The sequence below is a fragment of the Marmota flaviventris genome, chromosome 6 (genome assembly GCF_047511675.1).
Source record: "Marmota flaviventris isolate mMarFla1 chromosome 6, mMarFla1.hap1, whole genome shotgun sequence".
NCBI lineage: Eukaryota > Metazoa > Chordata > Mammalia > Rodentia > Sciuridae > Marmota > Marmota flaviventris.
Window position 1 is genome coordinate 52,851,116 of NC_092503.1, and position 23,740 is coordinate 52,874,855.

Here is a 23,740-nt window from a genome sequence, read left to right on the forward strand (position 1 = left end):
TATTTTTCTAGTGTAGTTCTTCCTTTTTTTGGTTTTCACTTTTATTTTTCACTAGTTCTTCATGAAATATTTAATTGAGAATGTTTTATAGTGCAGACTTTCTAGTTGTGAATTCTTATAAATTTTGTTCATCATGGAAGGTTTTTATTTCATCATCAATTCTGAAGCTTAATTTTGATGGGTATAGTATTCTTGGCTGACATCCATTTTCTTTCAGAGCTTGATATATATTATTCCAAGACCTACTAGATTTGAGGGTCTGGGTTGAGAAATCAGCTGAGATCCCGATTGGTTTCCCTTTAAGTATGATTTGTCATTTTTCTATGGCAGGCTTTGAAATTCTATCTGTATTCTCTGTGTTAGGAATTTTCATAATAATGTGTGGGTCTGTTTCAATTTTGTATATTTGGGATACTGTGAGAATCCTGTTCCTGATTTTTCATTTCATTTTTTAGGTTTGTGAAATATTCTGGTATTATTTCATGAAAAGTTTGTGCATTCCTTTGGTTTATATCTCCAAGCCTTCATCTATCCCAATAAATCTTAAATTTGGTCTTTTCAGGTTATCCCATGTTTCTTGAAAATTCTGTTTATGGTCTCTTAACATCTTTTCTCCATGGTCAACTTTGTTTTCAAGTTTATATATTTTGTCTTCATTGTCTGAAACTCTGTCTTACAAGTGGTCTATTTGTTGGTGATGTTTTCCACTGAATTTTAAATTGTTTACTGATTCCTTAATTTCAAGGATTTCTGTTTAATTTTTTTTTTCAGCATCTCTATCTTTTTATTCAAGTGATCTTTCACTTCCTATATTTTCTCTCTGTTTTCACTCCCTACATCATCCTTTACCTCACAGATTTGTTTAACTATGTACATTCTAAACTCCTTCTCTGACATTTCTTCCACTGTGGTATCAATGGATTTTGTTACTGAAGTTTCTTGGTTTGTTTGGGGCAATTTGTTCCCTTGCCTTTTCATGTTGTTTTCCCATGTAACAGTATGGATCTGAGGGCTTAGAGTTTCTACCCTGTAGACTTACAGTGTTCCTGAATGTTTCCAGTACCTCACCATTTAGGGGGAGACAAATAATAACATTAACCAATGAAAACAATATATAGCATTAAACTAAACTGTTCCTTTATGATGTCTACATGTCACAATAAACAGAAAATATATGATAAGTTATTGCCTACAATAAAAACTGTAATTTTGCAAAAGGGTTTACAATATCAAACTGTGGACAGGGAGAGAACAGAAGTGAAGTAGGATGTGATGATTATGAAGGAGGAGGAGAGAAGGTAAAAAAAATTAAACGAAGCATAAAAGAGAGAACAATAGGGATTGGCTGTTAGCAGAAGGAAAGAGAGAGAATCAAAGGAAACAGATAAGTGAGAGAAAAAATATAAAGTAAAAATTTAAAATAAAAGAATATAAAACAAAACTGAAGTATACTAATCAAATATCCTAGTCCTCAAAAAATTGATCCATGAAAACCAACTGGTTTCATATATGCTAGAAATGAGAAAAAATACAAATATGAATATCTATGAATCTCCATGAACTTTAAGTTCACAATAAAACAGAAAAAAAAAAAAAAAGAGATCTCCATGAAAAGTTAAAGATTTGTTTCTGTTGGAGTTCAAAAGATTCTCAGCTTCCCTTCTCAGCAGCATTGGGTGGGGTTGCCTGGATTGTGATGCTTGCTCCACCCTCTGGGTGGGATTGCTGGAGTGAGAAAGGCCATTTCATAGGTGGAACTCCTGGATGTAGGGTTTGGTCTTAGGTGGGCTCCAGGCTCTTTGCTGAATGCCAATCAGTCTGGAGATTTCACATCAGAGCACCTCTAGGGCCCAGAAATTGCTAATTCACACTGGAAGACAGTATCCCAGGAATCTCCTTTGTGTTCCACTTGCATGAAGGAGGAGCCAATTCTTAGTCCACTATGTCAACTTCAGGCTACACATTTTCTGGTCTCAGATTCAGTCTCCAAACTTAATCTCTCTCATCCCTGCCCTTTTGAATTCCCAGCAAGGTGCATCTCTCCCAGCTTGTCCTCCAAGAAGCGGATTGGAGAGGGAGGGGGGAGAACCTAGTGGGTTTCCACCACAAGTTCTCCCCTCTGAAAACTTCTTTCCACATCTGATGGTCTCCTGGTTACTCAGGCCCATTTTATGTTGTACAGTGTGGGTTTGTCAGGCCTATATTTTGGGCTAGACTCAGGTTTGCCCAGTTGCTGGCCTCTTCACTGTGGCTGCAAAATGTTTTTTTCCTCTGACTTCCACACGTCTCCAGGAGAGATGCGGTTTCTTTCCTGAACAAAGATATTGTGCAGCATGTCTTTCAGTTGGGCAGTGTCTTTTATCTCTAAACTCTTTGTATCCAGACACGCCTCAGGCTTCCTAAAAATACTGGTTCCTTTAATTTCTTATCCCTCTACTTTGCTCGCAGATGGACCACTCTGGGTGGTGACTATGGCTGTGGTAGCAGCTGTGGCACAGGGGATTTCTTCCTTATTTTATTATATTCAATCTCATGAGTCCCCAATCTGCTTTGAGTATCCAGTATTAAATTCCAGTAAAGCCCCCCTACCATTTTTTCATTCACTCACCTTGCTAAGAGCTGCCTGTCTGCTTTCTTGGTTTCACACCATGCATCAGCTAGGAAAGTGACATTCTCTATTCTGCCATCTTGCAATGCCTTTTTTTAGAGTAACTCTTCACAACCTATAAAATACTATCAACTTGCTCTTTCTACTAGGTTCATTCTCAGTAAAATATATAAAGGTACATTTTAAATAAGAGTACCTTAAAAGCAACAACCAAAACTTAAGACACTTTATGTCTTACTTTTATGAATAAATTTTTACAAAAGTAAATTGACATATAGATTAGGTGACATTTGTTGATCAATACCGAAAAACTCAATGAGAAGAAATTAAACTATTTCTGACGATATTAAATCACACATTGCAGTTCTTTCTCCAGACTTTTTTTTTAAAGTAATTATTTTTTAGTTGTAGTTGGACAAATAAATACCTTTATTTTATTTATTTATGTTTACATGGTTTCTCTGGGTTGAACCCAGGGCCTCACATGTGCTAGACAAGTGCTCTCCCGCTGAGCAACAACCTCAGCCCCCAGATACACTGTCTGACAGTGGCTTTCAGCTTCAGTTTCAGTTTAATTGGTTTTTGAAATTTGACTTCCTGAAGCAAATTGAAAGTTCTTTTTTTTTTTTTTCCTGGTACATAAAATCTTTTTTTGTTTAATTTCTTTAGTTGTATTTGCATTGTTAAAACTAGTACTATATCCCAATTCTATTACCACATTCTCTTGGCTGCTGTAGATGATAAGAAGAGAGATAAACTCTTTGGTAGAGCTAAGCTTGTGATCTACCATTGAGCTACATCCCCAGCCCTACTTCACAAATTATTAAGTGTCATGGAGTACCAGACACTCTATATTGTGAGTATTGGCAAATAAAATAAACATAGCCTTGGCACTCATGCTGTGATTATTGCTTCTGGTTAAATTTGGGTGGACTGAACACACATTACTTTCTCTCTCTCTCTTTTATTAGGTACTGAGGATTGAACCTGGGGTGCTCTACCACTGAGCCCCAACCCCACCACTTTTATTTTTTATATTGAGGGTGGGTCTCCCTATGTTGCCCATTCTGGCCTCAAACTTGTGCTCTTCCTGCCTCTGCCTCTCAAACAGCTGTGTGCTACCATACCTGCCTCCTGTTGCTCTTATAAGACATCACTGATGGGGCTGGGATTGTAGCTCGTGGTAAATTGCCTGCCTAGCACATGTGAGAAACTGGGTTTATTCCTCAGCACCACATAAAAAAATAAATAAATAAAATAAAAGTATTGTGTCCATCTACAGCTTAAAAAAAAAAAAAAGACACCACTGAACTAGGTGCAGTGGGACACATGAGGCCCCAAGCCATTTAATGAGGCCTAAGCAACTTAGCAAGTCTGTTCTCAAAAAAAAAAAAAACAAAAAAAACCAAACTGGAGATGTAGCTCAGCAATAAAGTGTCCCTGGGTTCAATACTCAGAACCCCAAAGAACAACAACAAAAAAGAGACCACTGTAATAAAGATTTAGAAGCTCCAAGAGGGACAAAATAATAGAAAAGAGACTTGGGAATAAGCTTTTAAAAACATTTAAGATTGTGGTGACAGAGGTAATAGAGCTGCAGGTCGCAGGTTTCAATCACAAGACTAGAGAGATACGGGTCACAAACATTTCAGAAGTTCTGGGGCTTCAGTTAGCATACAAGGAAGTGCAACAATAGTCTGTAGAGCTGGAACATTAATGGAAGAATTGTATATAAAGCAGTTGATCTTTGTTTTAATCTGTTTTGTATTACTATAACAAAATACCTGAGGTTTGGTATTTTATAAAGGAAAAAGATCGGGCAGTCCCATCTGGTGAGGGCCATCTGGCTATGTCATAACATAGTGAATGACATCCTTAGTGTGAATACATGTGAAAGAGAGAGGTCACATGGTGAGAAAGGAAGCCTAGAAATCTGAACTTTATAACAACCTGCTTTCTCAGTTACTAACTAATCCAGTTCTGTAAAACCTAATCCACTTGCTTGAGATGGGCATTAATCCTTTCCAAGGGTGGTGCCCCCAATGACCTAATTACCTCCCACTAGGCTCCAATTCTTAGTGGTTCCACCACCACTGAATACCATTACACTGAGTACCACATTTGTGGCATATGAATCTTTGGGAGAAAAATCATATGCAATCATGGCAATCTTCTCTTATCTACTTCTTTCCTCTATAGGCAAAATGTTGTCAGAGCAAAGGTTTCAGACATTTAGCATCAAATCAAAACCAGAAGTGCTGCTTTCCCTCCCTTCTTTTCTCCCTTCTTCCTTCCTTCCACTGGGATAAAACCCTGGGCCTCATAAATGCTGGACAAGTGCTCTACCACCAAGCCCCATCACCAGCCCTGGAGTTCTATATTAAGGTGGTTTTTTTTTTTTTGTACTGGGAGTTGAACTCAGGGACACTCAACTACTGAGTCACATCCCCAGCCCTATTTTGTATTTTATTTAAAAACAGGGTTTCACTAAGTTGCTTAGCACCTCATTTTTTTTTATATTTATTTATTTATTTATTTTTTTAAATTTTTTATTGTGGGTTGTTCAAAACATTACAAATTTCTTGACATATCATATTCCACACTTTGATTCAAGTGGGTTATGAACTCCCACCTTCACCCCATACACAGATTGCAGAATCACATCAGTTACACATCCATTGATTTACATATTGCCATACTAGTGTCTGTTGTGCTCCGCTGCCTTTCCCATCCTCCCCCCTCCCCCCTCCCCACCTCTCCCCTCCCCTCCCCTCCTCTCTCTCTACCCCCTCTACTGTATAACCCTGAGGGTCTCCTTCCATTACCATGCAATTTCCCTTCTCTCTCCCTTTCCCTCCCACCTCTCATCCCTGTTAAATGTTAATCTTCTTCTCCTGCTCTTCGTCCCTACTCTGATCTTAGTTACTCTCCTTATATCAAAGAAGACATTTGGCATTTGTTTTTTAGGGATTGTTAGCACCTCATTTTTGCCAAAGCTGGTTTTGAATTCATCATGGTCCTCCTGTCTCAGCCTCTGCAGCCGCTGGGATTACAGGCATGCACCAACCATGCCTGGCTATACTAAGGTTTTTAATATAAATGTGAGCTCTTCAGAGGAAAGCAAAAGAGAGAACTGGTAAGAAGCATTAAGATTCAATCTCAGAAGTCCCACATGTAATTAGTGAGAGTTGCAAATAGAGTGATAAGGAGTGAGAAATAATAATAGTGGAGAGGAGGAGACAAAATAATAGAGCAAAACAAAATTAAAACACTAGAAGTGTTTTAATGGAAAAAAACTAGAATGCTTAAAAAGGAATAAAACAGACTTATAACACATCTGAGCTACTTGATGTTAGAAAATAATGGGGTAATGTCTTAAGGGTTCTGAGGAAAATTCATTTGTGACTTAGAATTGTATGCCTCACCGCCCCCCACCCCCCAAAAAAAATCAAGTGTAAAGGTTTAGAATGCAACCAGTTTATTTATTTATTTATTTGGTGGTGCTGGGGATTGAACCCAGGGCTTTGCAACCAGTTTAATTTTTGCTCATGGAGGACCTCATGGCCTCAGTGAGGAGAAACATAAACATGATATGCACAAAATAAGAGAAGTGTAAAGAAGTCTGCACAAAGAGCTAACAGCATGGTTTGATGAGGGGCACCTAACCTGGCCCACGGGAGTCAAGAGACTCCTGAAGACAAGCCCGAGCTGAGTCTTAAAGCACAAGGAAACAGCATGATAAATCTCTTCAATAAATTTCTCCAACCTAGATTAGACTGTGGTAAAAGAAATTTTATCCCCATATGCAAATTTGGCTTCTATATAGATCATAAACAAGATGACGAAAGGCATAAGCATGAACAAATAGTCATAATTTTGCTCACTACTTCCATCACATATGCAGTGAACCTGATTTGCAAGATTTGCAAGGTATGCCTAATCCATTGGCTGCTGAGCACATGCTCCTCTCCTTGACTTGAACAAATTGTGGAAACCATCATTTTTTTTCTTTCATTGTAGGTTGTCTGCCTAGGCCTACTAAACTCAACTTTTTCTTTTTTGTGTGGTACTGGGATTGAACCCTGGGATGTTTTACCACTGAGATGAACCCCTAGTACTTTTATTTTTTATTTTGAGAGTCTTACTGAGTTGCTGAGGCTGGCCTCAGAACTTGGGATCCTCCTACCTTGGTCCCCACAGCTGCTGGTATTACATTTGTATGCCAATGAGCCTAACCCAAATTCAACTTATAATCCTTATTGGTCCAAAAAAAAAAATCCTTACTGGAATATGATTAGGTCTTAGGCCTTATTAACTATTTGTGGGATTATCATTTTTTTTTTTTTTTTGTAAAATTTTGTTTAAACCATAAGGAAGGTTACAATTTGGTGTCAGGGAACAATTCCTGCTATTTGGAGTTAGAAAGTTTAGAATTGGGACTAAAAAGTTTAGAATGCAAGAATGGCTGATACATGTTAAATTTACAGGATTTTTTCCCCCTGAAAACATATTAAGTTAAAGAGATAAATAAGGTTCCTATGTAGTCTTGCTACTATTTTGAAGAAATTTCTTTTTTTCTTTTTTTTTTTGGATGGAAAGAAAAATGTCCACCAGCTCTCTGAAATAACTATCAGCTTGACAGTGGCATTGATGAACTTACTTTGTTGTTTTGTAGCACATTAGTGTATATTTGAGGACACCTTGTATTTTCCCACACGTGATATACTACAATATGATAATAAAAAGAACAAGCTGGGTGTAGTGGCTGAGGCAGGAGGTTTCCAAGTTCGATGTCAGCCTCAGCCATTTAGCAAGACCTTGTCTCAAAAAATAAAAAGGGCTGGGGATGCCAGGGTGGTGCATGCCTGTAATCCCAGGGGTTTTGAGGCTGAGGCAGGAGGATTGTGAGTTCAAAGCCAGCCTCAGCAACTGGGAGGCATTAAGCAACTCAGTGAGACCCTGTCTCTAAATAAAATACAAAATAGGGCTGGGGATGTGGCTCAGTGTTTGAGTGCCCTTGAGTTCAATCCCCAGTACCCCCCATCCCCCCATCCCCCCAAAACAGCTGGGGATATGGTTTGGTGGTTAAGCACCTCTGGGTTCAATCCCTGGTACCAATAAAAAAAAATTCTTATAATGCTTCTACAGAAAATAATTTTAAGTGGGGCTGGGGTTGTGGCTCAGTGGTAGAGCACTCACCTGGCACGTGTAAGGCACTGGGTTCGATCCTCAGCACTACATAAAAATAAATAAATAATGGTGTTGTGTCCATCTACAACTAAAAATTAAAAAAAATAATTTTAAGGATAATATGTCTACTATGTTATGTTTCTGTAATTAAAGTAATACCATTTAAAGATGAAGAGGGAGTGCTTCATTAATATTTCTCTAGTTATTCTCTTTTATTCAAGAAAATAGAAGAAAATCCAGTCTGGAGATACCAGATTCCCTCCTACTGCCACCAAATGTGGCATAGGGTGAAGGCAAAATCCATCTTCCTGCCCCTGCCCTTTTTAAAGATGGCTTGTCATTCAGTGACAGAATCAAAACCTGGGCACAGGACTGGGTTGAATCATTATCCCTTCCAAATTTGTCTACCTGGAACCTATAAATGTTACCCTATGGAAACAGTTTTTGTTTTTTGCAGATGTTTTTAAGTTAAAATTAGTTTATAATGGATTATGATGGGCCCAAAATTCAATTTGTCCATTATTTCTATATGAAGAGGTAAATTCAGACACAGAGGGAAAATAGCTATGTGAAGACAGGGAAAGGGATTGGAGTTTTACATCCATCAAGTCAACAATGCCAAAGACTGAAGGCAATCACCAGAAGTTCAAAGATGTTAAGGAAAGATTCTCTCTTCCACGCTTTAGAGAGAATATAGCCATGTAGACATCTTGATTTTAGGCTCTTGGTCTCCAGAACTGTCAGGTAAGTAATTAGTACTTGTTGTTTTGTTTCAGCAGTTTGTGGTAATTTAGCACAGCAGCCCTAGAAAAGGAACCCAGGCATCAATCAAGCTCCCCCTAAAGCCTATTTGTAGCAAGTGGGCAGCCTTTCCTTAGTCTGATCTGCCTTCTCAACCAATAGAGAGATCCCACTGCCCTTCATTCCTCCTCCTTAGCTGCCCTGACATTAACTCTGTACTAAGGAGACCAGAATCTGTTTCCCCAATAGCCTTTAAGATTAGACCTTTCTTATTGAAAGCAATTTCTTTCTCACACTTCAAATCAATGTTTAAGCCATACAAATATCCCTCCCAGAAGAGTAGCAGATATTTACATGGCAGTTAGTGCACTGAAACCTGATTGGCCAGAGAACTGTTGCTGGTGGGGGGAAACAGAAAAGGCAAGGAAAGACTCTTATACTTACCAAGACAATGAACATCTCAACAGCAATGGCAACTATACATTCTCTGTATTTCATAAGCCCTGTGACTCTTGCATACACTTAGAAGGGGAAAATAATGACTGATCTCAACCAAATATGAAGGGAAAAAAAAGGTTAGTAATTGTAATACATATGAAGTAGGATTTATGACAGTGCTATGGTTGGGATATGTTTTGAGAGTGTACCCGCGTCTTCACATGTTGAAATTTAATCCTCATTGTGATGTATCCATTAAGAAGGTAGAAACCTAACATATGGTATCTAGAGGTAGAGCTTTTGGGAGGTGATTAGGATCAGATAAAGTCATCAGGGTATGATTGTGTCCTGACGGTTTTTGCTGTCAGGCCTTTTGCTAAAGGCCTCTGTTTGGGCCCCAGTGTGGCAATGTGGGAGATGGTAAAATCTTTAGGTGGTGAGGCTGTGTGGGAGGTTTTTAGGTCATTGGGGGAATGCCCTTGAAGGGGATTGTGGGCCCCTGGCCCCTTCCTCTTTTGCTTCCTGGCCAAGAGATGAATGGTTTTTGCTCCACGATGTGTTGCTGTTGTGATGTGATGCGTTGCCATAAGCCCAAAGCAAACAATCAGTAATGAACTGGGATCTCCAAAACTGAGCCAAAATAAGCTTTTCCTCTTTGTAAGTTAATTATCTTGGGTATTTCATTATGGTGACTGAAAGCTAATATAACTTTATAAGAAAAGGGAGAAGCTGGGCACATGCCTGTAATCCAACTGACTCAGGAGGTTGATCAGGAGGATTGCAAGTTTGAGGCCAGCCTCAGCGATTCATTGAGACCCTGTTTCAATTAAAAAAGAAAAGAAAAAAAAAAAACTAGCAAAAGGCTGGGGATGTAGCTGAATGGTAAAGTGCTCCTGGGGTCAATCCTCAGTAACAAATAAATAAATAAAAAGAAGCATATCATCAGGTGTAGCCCCTTAACCTTGGATCTCCAGAACAAACTTCTTTAAAAAGTTAACTCTTTTCTGTCTGGTGGCACATGCTTAGAGTTCCAGCTACTCAGGAGGCTGAGGCAAGAGGACTGATTGAGCCCACAAGGTCATCCTGAGTAATACAGCAAGACCCCAAGTCTAAAAAGAAAAAAAAAAAAACTTAGCCTGCCTCAGATATTTCATCCTAGTAATGGAAAACAGACTAATCCAAGAGGATGAAATGTTTCAGTTGGATCATTTCATCTTGATAAATGGCAAAATCCTCTATAGTTTTAGAAACTTGGAGTTAAATCCCATCACTGACCAACTGTAACACTACAGAAATTATCCCCCTAGAACCTGTTTTCTTATCAGTAAAATGAGGATGAAACATACCTTCCTCATAGTGCAGCAATGAGGTAACTTAATTCTGGGATTCAATAAATGTTAGCTCTCATGTTCATTCCATTTTTCTTTTTTTAAGAAGTTATTTTTTATTGTTATTTTTAGGTATACATTATAGTAGAGTGAATTTTGGCATATTATACATACATGGAGTATAACTTATTCTAATTAGGATCCCATTCCTGTGGTTGTACATGATTTGAAGTTTCACTGGTCATGTATTCATATATCAACATAGGAAAGTTCTGTCCAACTCAGTCTACTGTCTTTCCTATTCCCATCCTTTCATTTCCCTTTGTCTAATCCAATGAACTTCTATTTTCCCTCCTTCCATTCCATTTATTTTCTAAGAAATGTTCCCAAACCAATATTCTTTCCTTAAGCCCCAATGCTTTCTTTCCCTGTGCATGTGATCAAGTTTCCTACTTGATATGGAAATGTTATTATTTTTAATATAATGAGGCTACGAATCTCTTAGCTTCTCAACTGATTTTTTTTTGGATACTGGGGATTGAATTCAGGGGCACTTGACCACTGAGCCATATCCCCAGCAAAATTTTGTATTATATTTAGAGCTAGGGACTCACTGTGGTGCTTATTGCCTTGCTAAATTGCTGAGGCTGGCTTTGAACTATCGATTCTCCTGCCTATGCCTCCTGAGCTGCTGGAATTACAGGTGAGCACCACTGCGACTGGCTCACCCGACTTTTTTTCATGTGTGTATAATCATACTCTCCCCATCCACCTTCTGAAGAAGACCTTTAACATGTGAAGCTACATGTGCCTGGGTCCTCTTGTTGTTCCATAATTTAGTCCTAGTATTTCGTTAGGGTTCACTTTTTTTTTTTTCTTTTCACCAGCTGTTTTCAATCAATATATGAAAAATTCCTTTCTTCTATTAAAAATAAACAAAATTCCCCAAACCTATTTACCATGATAGCTTCAATCCTATCTTCCTCTCTCCTTTATTAGGTGAGCTCCTATCTTTTCCCATATACAGTTTATTTATTTAAAAGGAAACATCTCATAGATCAAAATTCAGAGAGTCATGCATGTAGTAAAATTATATTGCCTACCACTGCATTTCAAGTATACAGTTCTCTTTCAATGAGCAGTTTCTTGAAACTTTTTAGAGATAAATATATACATATACAGTGTACTTTTTTCTTATAAAATGTTGCATATTATGTATACACTTCTATTCTTTTTTTCCTGCTTAAATGTATATTTGAGTTTTTTTCATACCAGTACATAAATAATTTCCTCATTGTTCATGTCTACAGAAAATCAGATAGCAAGATGGGATTAGACATGTAGGAGATTACTGGAGGAAATGCCTGTGAGGGAAGATGGAAAGGGAGCTGGGGGAACCATCAGATTATGATGTAGATTTGATCTCTGTGAAGAAGAGAGGGAAGGAAAGAGATTGGGCAGGAAGTTACTCAGACTGTAGCACAATTTCAGGAAAGTTTCAGCCAGGGGATACAGGGAATCTTCAAGCAAAGTTCATCAGAATCCTTTTTTCTTACAGGAATGGGCCTGTTTTAACATCCTTGTTATGCTCAGTCATGCTAGGAACAATCATTGGAAGGGTGGCCTTAGTACAAATGTAGTGGTAGATTCTCTTACAGAAGGAAATCTTATTTCACAGTTTTTACATTACTTTTAAGGTTACATAATAAACAATCCACTGATGAGTATGTTATGATTTATTTACCCAGTGCCCTCCTGAATGAATTTTTTTTTTTTTTTGTGTGTGTGTGTGTGTGCTGGGGATTGAACTCAGGGCTGATGAACATTTTTGTTGTTTCCAGTCCTTTCCTATTAAAAACAGCATGGTGTCATCTTGCACATGTTAATTTTTACAAGTTGGGTGCCTGGAAGAAAAAAACAGGTGCCCAGTGAAGTGGACTCTAAGACAGATATTAACATGTTGTCAGTTAGGAAGTGTTCTTGTGATCAATATTTGTTAGAAGGGAAAGGAAGAAAGCAAGCAGGATTGGAGAAATTGAGAAGCTGATGCACATATATTCTTTCTTTATTTTTTTAAAAATATCTTTCTTTATTTATTTAATGTGGGACTGAGGATCGAACCCAGGGCTTTGCACGCACTAGACAAGTGCTCTACCTCTGAGCCACAACCCCAGCCCCCCTCTTTCTTTATTTTTTAATGTGATTTTTTTTAGTTGTAGATGGACACAATACCTTTATTTTATTTTAATTAAAAAAATTTTTTTGTAGTTGTAGATGGACAGCATCTTTATTTTGTTTATTTTTATGTGGTGCTGAGGATCAAACCGAACCCAGTGCCTCACACGTGCAAGGCAAGCACTCTGCCACTTAGCCCCAGCCCCAGCCCTGCAATGTATTCTTTATTTTTTTCATTTTTTTTTAGTTGTAGTTGGACACAATACCTTTATTTTATTTATTTATTTTTATGTGGTGCTGATGATCGAACCCAGCGCCTTGCATGTGCCGGTTGAGCACTCTACCACTGAGCCACAACCCCAGCTCCTACAATATATTCTTAATGATGGCCTCGGTTTACCTCCAAGGAGTTCAGAATATCCAATGTGGTGTGAGAGATCTGAATTTTTATATCTCTGCATTGATAGTCATTGGATGTAGGGTTACTTTAGGAAAACGACAAGATCCTAGACCAATACAATTCCAGAAGAGTGCTGACAGTTTAGGGCTATAGTAGCAGTCTGAGCAAGCAGTTGAGGAATAGATTTTTTTTTTTTGGTACTAGAGATTGAATCCCAGGGTGCTTAACCACAGAGCCATTTCCCCAGCCCTATCTATCTATCTATCTATCTATCTATCTATCTATCTATCTATATTTTGAGACACAGTCTTGCTAAGTTGTTTAGGGCTTTCCTTAGTTACTGAGGCTGGCCTTGAATTGGAATCCTCTTGCTGTAGCCTCCCAAGTTGCTGGGATTATAGTCATGAGATTACGGATGTACAACACAACTCCTGGCAGATACTTTTGTTCTAAAGAGCTCCTGGGATTTTCATAACATCCAAAACAAGGAGTATGACTGTAGGGTAAATCCTAGGCAGTACTGCTGAGTCTTAGAATACATACCTTTTTTTTAATTTTAAATTTTTGTTGTAGATGGACACAATACCTTTATTTTATTTATTTCTTTTTTTATGTGGTGCTGAGGATCGAACCCAGTGCCTCACACGTGTAAGGCAAATGTTCTGCCACTGAGCCGCAACCCCAGCCCCAAACATATACCTTTGAAATTTATTTTTTTGAGTACCAGAGATTCAACCCAGGGGTGCTCAAATGCTGAGCCACATCCACAGTCCTTTTTATGTTTTATTTTGAGACAGGGTCTTGCTAAATTGCCAAGGGACTTGCTAAGTTGCTGAGGCTAGCCTTGAACTTGTGATCCTCTTGCCTCAGCCTCTGAAGTTGCTTGGATTACAGGTGTGTACCATCTCACTGGGCTCTGATTTCTTTCCTGATGCCCTATGGACACTTCAAAGTCAATGTGCCCCACCAAATTCATCATGTTTATCTCAAAAAATTGCTCTTATTCAGTATTCCTTAGTTTTCCAAAGTTTGTACCACACTGCTGAAGTAAAAAACCTTGAAGCCATCTTGGATTCTTCCCTCTTCCTTAACACTACTTTTAATTAATCATCAAGTTCTGTTGAATTTTATTTCTAAATAATTCCAATATCTGACTTTTCTCATAACCACCACTGCTATTCCATAGTTCATATCTGTTTCTTTAACCAGTATTAATGTGATAGCTTTTTACTCTTATTAGCTGCTAAGTGGGAAAGCCATCTTACAAAGAACCAGCCAAGGTCACCAGGCCACTCTGACACAATCTTTGAGGCACTTAGAGAAAATTTGGCTCATTGTAAATATTAAAATGAGCATACCCAGAAGCATTTACAACCACCATTTTTCTTTTCTTTTTATCATACTGAGAATTGAACACAAGGGGTGTTCTACCACTGAGCTACATCCCCAGCAGTTCCCCCATTCCTTTTTAAAGTTGAGACAGGGTCTTGCTGAATTTCCCAGGCTGACCTTGAATTTGCGATCCTCCTGCCTACAGTCTCCTGAGTAGTTGGGAATATATACAAGTACTGCAGCAACTGGCCACATATTTTCTTTTTTTGAAAAATTTGTAGTTGTGTATGGACAGCATGCCTTTGTTTATTTTTATGTGGTGCCAAGACTCAAACTCAGTGCCTTACACATGTTAGGCAAGCACTCTGCCACTGAGCTATAGCCCAGTCCCACACTTTTCCTTTTTTTTCTTTGCATCTTTTCTTTTTAAACATGTGCTCAATGATCTTCAGCTGAGCACGTCCAGAAATGGGTCTGTCATGGCTCCTTTTTAAAACTACAACCTTAAACTAAGCATGCCCAGAAATTTACACTTTAAACTGAGCATGCACAGATATGTGCCTGCCTCTGCATGTACTTTTCTGAATGAACATGGGATAATCTCCCTGAATAAAATCCCCATGCTGCTGTCCCTCAGGGAGAGTATAACTTTGCAACAACCCCTGTGCTCTCTTTATTTTTCTCCATTCTTTTATATCCTGGTTGTATTTTTGGCTTTGTACTCACTAAGATGCAAACCCACTGGATTCAGTTACATTCTTACCTTCCTCTAACCTATTCTGAATACTGTTGTCAGAAGGATTTTTTTTTGAACAAGCAAAACTGGTTATATTTCTCCTCAGCATAAAATTCTTTCCCATTGCAAATAGAATGATGAAATCTAAAACCGCTACAATAACTCTTCATAGTTGACCTTTGCTTATCTGTCTAGTCTTTTCTTATCTATTCCTTTTCCTTGACTTAATCTGTAATATTTAGACAGGGTGCATTTCTCAGAATATATATTATAATGCGTATACACATACACACACACACACACACACACACACACACACACTCTCACTGTTCTACTTGAAAGTTTCCTGCTCTCTCCCCCACTGGCCCTTCAAGTAAGATCCTATTACTTGTGAATTTACCTCTTCATGAAATCTACTCTGACTCACCTAGAACTCAACCTGTCAAATTTTATTTTTTTATTCACATAGCTCTTTTTAAATATTTATTTTTTAGTTTTAGGTGGACATAATATTATTTTATTTTTATGTGGTGATGAGGATCAAACCCAGTGCCTCACACATGCCAGGCAAGCATGTTACCACTTGAGCCACATCCCCAGCCCCACACAGCTTATTTTTAACTTGCTTGCATGTTTGTTTAGTAGTTTTAGTTGTCTGATGGAAAAAGACCATTTTTTTTTCCTGCTATCTCCAGCACATATCATCATCCCTATCAAGACAGCAACTCAGATTCTTGACTGAAGATAACTTCAAGATTTGAGGTTTCTCAGGAAGGGGCTGTTGTAGTTAAAAATCCTGACTCCTTCATTCTAGTTTCCAAGATGCTTTGAAAACCTATCAGGTAGTTAATTTTTTTAAAATGATAATTTATTTCCCTATCATTTCAGGTAGAATTGACCATACTGCCTTCATTCTCCTGATTGTTGCATATGCCCTATCTTAGCACCAATCACGTTTAAGTCTGTATCTTAAGCATCTGAGATAATAGGCATGCCATTGAAAGGGAAAATGACTTCCTTCTCCCCTTCTAAGTTGTTTGGTCTGTGAATTAAATTGACCTGGTTAACAGGAAAACAACCCAGGCTGGCCCTGAACTCCTGGGTTCAAGAGATTCTCCTGTTGCAGCTTCCCAAGTCGCTGAGACTACAGGCTGTCAGCCATGCCTGTGCAAAAGAACAAATTTAATTATATATGGAGTTCCACCAAATGAGACTCAAGGGCTAGATGAGTGAAGCTTATGTAATATCCTGACTTACAGAAAGGAATCGGGACTTGGGAGTTTTGGGGGATAGTGGAGGCAAATTAAAGAAAGATGAGGGGAGGAAGTGAAAGGTGAATAAAAGTTGTCTTGTTTTGAAGATAGTCTTTTGGGTGACAAAAGTTGCCTAGGAATAGCTGTCTTCCTGATACAGATACCTTTATTAATGAAGGTTTCTTTTATAGATGTATATTTCTCTTTACAAAAGGGTTGTTTTGTATTTTAGGCAGTGGAAGGGAGCTCACGAGCTTTTCTTGTGTTGGTTGGTTCTCAAGGTTTTTAGCTCAAAATAATCAATATGCCAGAGGGGCATATTTTAGCAAGGCACAATCTGGTCTCCTAAAGTCATGTTATGGTGTAGTATATCCTGAGACCCAACACTATAGTGAGTCAATGCTCACCCTGATTAAAGGCACTTTCTGAAACATTCCAGGATAATTTCCCAATTATGAATAGACGGCAAAAAAATCTTCACAAAAAATTTTAAGGCAAAATGATTGCTTTAAAAACGCTGTATCTTCCAGACACTTTAATTGTCCTTAGACAGATGGCTAAACCTTGGCTACGGGAAACGCATATGCTAGGAGAAAACCCACTAAAACGCTAAGAAAAGGATGATTGGCTGCTGGGGCTCAGAAATTACATGTTCCCCTCAGACAAACACAAGAACCAGGAAACCGCTGAACATTCAGTTTTGAAATACGATTTCTGCACCGCAAAGAAAAAATATTAACCTATCAGGAAGAACCCAGCAATTCCAATTACCAATCAACAGCGGGAAAGAAGCCAAAGCCTAAGGATACCCACGCACCAAAGAGGACGTCATTCTTTAGTCTCCACCAATGAGTGGCTGGTTGGGGGCGGAGCAATAGGCGGACCAACTGCAGTAGAAAATAAACAATCCTCAGCACATTCTCCTAACCGTAGTGTCTGCTTCTCAAGCCACTGGAGCAAACTCCCAGGCAAGGCAGTTAGATGCTTTCCACTCTCCTCCTCGCTTAGAACGGTTAGAACAGGAATATCTTCTTTTCAGTAGAGCCAGGGCGTTCTTTCAATCCGCTCCCACGGGCTCGCAAAAATCTCTCAACTTTTCGCTTTCTACCTTTAGAGGAACTGGGAATCCAGCGCTACCTGGGGTAGGGGCGGCGCCAGTGCGCAGGCGTGCATGCCTTGTGGGGGCGAGGCTGTGGAAGCCCAAGGAAACCTGGGAGCTGTATTTCTCCAGCCGGAGAAAATTCCACCGCTCCTAAGGCCTCGGGGACTACATTTCCCAGGAGCCTCCGCGATCTTGGGGGCGGGCTGGTTCGTTAATGAGTTCGAGGAAGCCGCAGCGCGGCCCACCAGGTTCCAAAACAAGGAAATGAAGGGGGGAGGCGGGACTGGGGGTGCCTGCGGGAGCCGCCGCCGCCGAGGAGGAGGAGGAGGTGGAGGAGGAGGAGGAGGTGGTGGTGGCTGCCGCGGCCGCCAAGGAGTCCCTTGCTGAACGCGGACCGCGGAGTGGCGGGCGGCGCGCGCGCGCGTGCCCGAGAGGTGGCTGTTGGAGAAGTGGAGCGGCGGTCGCGGGGGGAGGAGGAGGAGGGACTGAGCGGCGGCGGCCCCCGCGTCCCGGTGCCTCTATGGGGGAAGCAGACAATGGATTATGATTTCAAGGCGAAGCTGGCGGCGGAGCGGGAGCGGGTGGAGGATTTGTTTGAGTATGAAGGGTGCAAAGTGGGACGCGGCACCTACGGGCACGTCTACAAGGCGAGGCGGAAAGATGGGTAAGAGCACGGGCGGGGGGAGTGGGCTCGCCCTGGTGCTCGCCCTGAATGCGGCTGGGCGGGATGGGTGGGTCGGAGCTCTGTCGGGCCGAGCCAGAGGGGCGAGGCTGAGGTGGTCGCGGGGCCGAGTCCAGGGGCTGACTCTGAGGGACACCCTTCTGCCCGCCCCCGCGCGGCCCGTCGCGCCCCTCGAACTCCCGCAGCGCAGCCCAGTCCGGGGCGTCGGTCCCGTCGCGGTGGACGCTCACCGCTTGTTGAGAACTGGCTGCGGGACATGAGTTGGGACCTCCGTTGGAGGTGGAGTTTGTGGGGTCTGGTCTCTTGGGGAGACGCCGAGGGCTCTGCTGATGAGTTGCCGCTCTGGCCCTGGGGTAGTGACGGTCGTCGTGGAACTTCCAATCGGCTGAGCGCTTCCCGGGGGCGGCGGTTTGAAACCTCGCCCGGGAGTCCGTCGGGCGGACGAGCGCTGGGGTCCTAGTGGGCCCTCGGGTCTGACTCCTGGGCACCACCAGCCCCGGCCCCTGAGCACAGTTTCTCCGGTTCCTGTCGTATACCTGGCTACTTCTCGAGCCCTCTTCTGCCCCCAATTTCGCAGTCTGACGTTCTGAATTCTGCATCTTCCTCCGCAAGGTGGGACCTCCTTTTTTTTTTTTTTTTTTTTGCCAGCGTTAACTTTAGAGTTCTCTTAGGCTTTGATGCCTTCCTCCTCCTTTCCCCCTTGGGTGTCTTAGGTATTTTGAGGTCCTACACTCCATCCTCTACCAATGATTGCGTGCTAAGGTTTATCGAGGACCTTGATTATCAACGGAATACGAGTGACAGAGCTGGGCCTGAACCTTTGTTTTCCTGGGAGTTGAGGGAGAACTGTAGGAAACCCCTTGGGAAGCTTCTTCTGATCGTTGTCTTAGAAGCTAAAACAAGCTAGATAATAATATTCGTCCTGGAGGGCGAATGCTCTCCTACAGCCGGACAGGTGGAACCAGCTCCCTGCTTGGGAAGTCTAGGTTTAAACCAACTGTCACCTCTGTCCCATTCTGGCAGGAATTCTCCTCCCCCAGGGTTGGGAAGCTCTGGAAAATCTGCTAGTCTCTCTTAGACTCTTAAGACTGTCCGATTTGTAGGGAAGAGAGAGTTTTTAGAATTGTAACAGAACGTTTTTGAATAAACGAATTTTTAGCCACAATGACATCAGTAAGATCTGGAGTGCTACTTATCTTTCTGCATGCACTATTGTAATTCGATATGGTTGCTTTGAAAACTCTGGGATCAAAGTATATAGGTGGTGTGTGAACTAATTTCATAAAAGGAACAACAAAATACAACCTTATAGGTGTACTATAAAGTACCATGGAAATTACAAAGTATTATTTGAACTTAAAGGATTATTATTCTTGCATATAATTTTTTTTCTCTTGTAGTAACTACACAGGCCAGTACCACTCAGTTGTTTTTCATAAGTCATTTAATTACCAGGTGTTCCAGAATGCACATCACCTAATGTAAGATACTATAATTGACTTGTACTTTGTTTTTGGAATATCCACTCTAGTTGTTATACTGGTGTTTCTGTGGGAATCTTATTAGATATTTGGGGAAAGTGCATCCATTTTTACTGTTTGGACATTGTCCTAATAATGTAATTCAGAGGTGTTTTTTTTTTTTCCCCCTCATATTCCTTAGGTTAACTTTGTAATGTGCTTTATATTGAATTTTTTGTTAAAGTAGCTCTCTTTCAGCCGGCAACTTTTGAGAAAAATTTAAAAAATTCTGCTTCTGATTTGCATTTGAATAGTATGGGCTTACAACAAAACCCAATGTAATTCCTGTTTCTGTTTGTTATTTTTGAATATTTCTCCCTCTAATAAAATTCTTGATTCGAATACACCTCCTTCTTGAGTGAAATTTGTTAATTAGAATTAATAAAGTTTCTTTTGTATAAGATTGTGAACCTTGAAACCAGATTTTTTTTTTTTTAACCACCATTACAATCTGAAAGCATTAGTTCAATAAAAATCCTTCCCTCCTTTGGATCTAGGGTCTGGTTGAGATTTGTCACTTTATAGTAAATACCCACATCTTTTGTGGGTTAGTAGGAGGATTAGTTTTATGTTCTTTGACAATCAGCAATTTTCGAGAACAAAGTTTTTCTTGATGGTTCTAAACTGAGACACAGATTTACATAGTAAGGAATTTTACGAGGCAGGGGTTGTGGCTTTGTGGTAGAGCACTTGCCTAGCAAGTGTGAGGTACTGGGTTTGAGTCTCAGTACCACATATAAATAAATAAGTAAAGGTTTATCAACAACTAATACAATTTTTTTTTTTTAAAAAGAACTTTACACTCTGATCATGGCAAATTACAGTTTAGCTCTTCCCAGATTTTGTTTTTGTTTGCTCAGAAAAATATTGGTATTTTAGGAAGTAAGAGAAGGTATGTTAAAGGTAGTGAAAAGTGTATGTTAAATCATTCAGGTGTATGTAATATATAACAAAGTCTTTAGAAAGAAAATTGGAAGAAATAACAAAAATCAGTAGAAAAGCCTCTGCCTATAGTTTATACTGTAGTTTACAAAACCTTAGAATGTTGTTTTCTTTGAAATAGGACTTTAATTTAGGCTATATTAAATTTTCAACAGACTGGAAATGTTAAGACAAAAATCTGAGTTCTCTCTTTTTAAAATTTTTTTGTGGAGTGTCATGATGTTTCCACACATGTATATATTGTGTAATATTTAATTCAGGGTGAATATACCACCTCACATTTGTCATTTCTTTTGTGGTGAAAACATTCAGAATCCTTTTTTATAGCTTATTTGAAATACAGTACATTGTTGTTCTCTATAGTTACCTTTTTATGTAATAAAACATCAGAATTTATTTCTTCTAGGAGTTTTTCACCTTTAATAAAAATGTTATTTGTTTACTTTCTTGTTTTGAAGGGTCTTGGTGCCTTTTAAAAAAATCAGGCTTAAAAGTTGTTATCAATGCTGGAAATTGAATCCAGAGCCTTGTTTATGCTAAGAATGCACTTTACCATAACAACCCAGCCTTGAAAGTTATTCTTGAAGAGAAACAAGTTCACAGAGTATTTCTAAACTTGTTAGTATGAGTATGAATTAATAAAATAGTTTCTCTTCATTAGTAAAAAGTCCCAGATAACAATTAGGGTTACAAATCTCAAGGCTATATTTCTCCAATTGGAAACATTTTTTATTTTGATTGATAAAAGGAATATTGTTAAGGTCAGATGTTAAGAGGTTCAGAAAAACATGGCTCCATAGCAGAGTATTAACATCTGAAAACTGTTGTATCCAACAATAGCTGTTTAACTTCACAGACATTCAGTTAGTCTATTGAATCACCGAAATAAAAGAATGTTCCATTTTGGATCTGTTTTTGAAAGATGCATAGTAATTAAAAGTAAAATGGTTGACAGAGATATCCAACAGTTCTAGTTTGACCTTAGGGTTTCAAATGAGTAATTGGTGACTGGATACTTTAATGTGTTATGAAATCCTTTACAAATTTAGTAAGTACCTGTAGATACATATGGCAAATAATAGGTCCCATAGTATCTGTTTTGATGGGTATTTCACAATTGGTTTTAGTTAGAATAGATCATTTTATATGCATTTTTTATTGGTGATCTCCTAAAGGTTAAAAATATTTCAGTATGATCATAGCATATTAGGATTTGCAAGAGTTTTAGATAGAGTTCAACTTCCTCTTTTTACAGGATAGAGACCTGGAGCTTTGAGAAGTTAATTGTAATGCCATTGTCTCATAACAAAGATGAAACTAGTAATAAAGATCTCTGAGTTCTTGTGGTTTCCAGTGTGTTTTTCTTCCTAATATAGGAAGAAAACTAAAAGAAGACTGTATTGCCACTAGTCTTGATAATTCTTATTGTACAACTTTTTCCATGCAAAAATTATATGTATACCAAAAAATATGGAAAAGGGAAAATATCACATTAAAAGGGACATTTTATTTATTTTGGTGTTATTTTTATTGGTTCTTTTTATATTTAACATTAGGATTCATTTTTGACATAATTATAAAAGCATGGAATTTAATTTGCTGTAATTCATTCCCCAGTACTTCTCTCTTCCCTCCTGTCCCCCCCCCTTCCTAAATGGTACATTTTATAAAAGTGCAAGAGGCAGAGCAAACGCCCCTGCGTTTAATCCCTAGCCCTGCCAGAAAGAGAGTTGTATAGTTCAACAGATTCTATAGTGTAGCTGTTTCTCTTCATCGTCACTGTCACTAATTTTGACCATTCTTGGTCTCTGCCTTTAATCTTTCCTTACTATAGTCCAAGATCCAGTTGCTGCCAGTGTCACTTTCCTGCAAAATAAAATTAGTCGTATCTCTTTTCGGAAAATTGTACATTTCCTATAGTTTATATTATTCAGTCTTAATAGTTTGGCTTCTAAAGACATTTGCATTCATATCTTGAAAGTGCAGTGCTTTTATACTTACTGTGAATGCATCCAAACCATATACTTCTGTAGCATATAATTGCTCATATTTTCTATCTTCTTTCGTGTTTAATTTTCTTTGTTCCATTCAAACTAGAATGGTATTGCTGTACCATTCCTCCTTTTCCATTTCCCTTACCCTCACAAACTTGGCAAACTCCTGCTCATACTTCAGTACCCAACTGAAATAGCTTTTCTTCTAGAGTATTCATTTAGTGTATTTCTTAGATATGCTTCTATCCCTCTGTATTCTTATGTGTGTAATATTACAATAATGACATTAATATCTTTCATGAGTGATTAACTCATTTTTCTGTCTCCAGTGTTTTCTACAGGACTGGCCATGTAACACACTATCAGAAATTATATGGAATTTTAAAATATTAAAATATGTCCTAAACTAGTAAGCATGCTTCACTGATCTTAAAAGCCAACCAAAATTATTTTTAAAAATAGTCTATTTTCTTAAAAAGCAATATTTTTAGTAGTAGTTTTGAGAGCTTGAAATATGGTGGTGTTACATGAGATAAGTGGTTAAATGTATTTGTATAGCACTAACTAGGCCTAAGGTGTTTTTTCTAAGAAATTATATGGTGCTTTTCAAGAAAGTTTCTTTTAATGGATATTGATGAGGAAAATAGGTAAATTATTTATTTATTATTATTTTTTTTAGTTGTAGATGGACACAGTACCTTTATTTTATTTGTTTATTTTTATGTGGTGCCAGGGATCGAACCCAGTGCCTCATGTATGCTATGCAAGCACTCTACCACCAAGCCACAACCCTGTCCTTTTTTTTTAGTTTCAGGTAACACAATATCTTTATTTTTATGTGGTACTGAGGATTGAACCCAGTGCCTCATGCATGCTAGGCGAGCACTCTATCACTGAGCCACAACCCCAGCACCTGGCCCTCTTTTTTAAAAATATTGAACATTTTTTTCTCTTTAGGTCGGCTCTTTTAGAATCCCTAGGTTTTAGTAATATGGCTCTTTGCTTTTATTTATTTAAAAATATTTTATTTTAGTTGTAGTTGGACACAATACCTTTATTTTATTTTTATGTGGTACTGAGGATCGAACCCAGGGCCTCGCACGTGCTAGACGAACACTCTACCGTGAGCCACAACTCCAGCCCAGGCTCTTTGCTCTTAGATTTTATTAATCTGTCTCTGTGCTTTTAATAGATATTTTGCAGAAATGCTTAGAAAATGTGAGCATTCAAATATGTTTTAGGAAAAAAACTTGATAAGGAATTTATGATAAAAATGGTATCTTTAGCACTTAATAAATG

The 23,740-nt window shown here is 39.0% G+C and overlaps 1 protein-coding gene across 9 annotated transcripts in view; it reads left to right on the forward strand.

Moving 5' to 3' along the window:
* Positions 1 to 17,402: 17,402 nt before the first annotated feature.
* Cdk19 (cyclin dependent kinase 19) overlaps positions 17,403 to 23,740 on the forward strand; it is a 163,820-nt gene continuing 157,482 nt past the window's right edge. For 5 of the 9 annotated variants that reach the window (XM_071613124.1, XM_027928263.2, XM_071613125.1 and 2 more), the window contains exon 1: positions 17,746 to 17,967. In XM_071613124.1, coding sequence (XP_071469225.1) covers positions 17,840 to 17,967 — 128 coding nt within the window. In that variant the 5' untranslated portion in view covers positions 17,746 to 17,839. Of the gene's footprint in view, positions 17,552 to 17,745; positions 17,968 to 23,740 lie in introns of those variants that run through there. The other 4 variants (XM_071613128.1, XM_071613126.1, XM_071613130.1 and 1 more) reach the window with 3 other exon arrangements.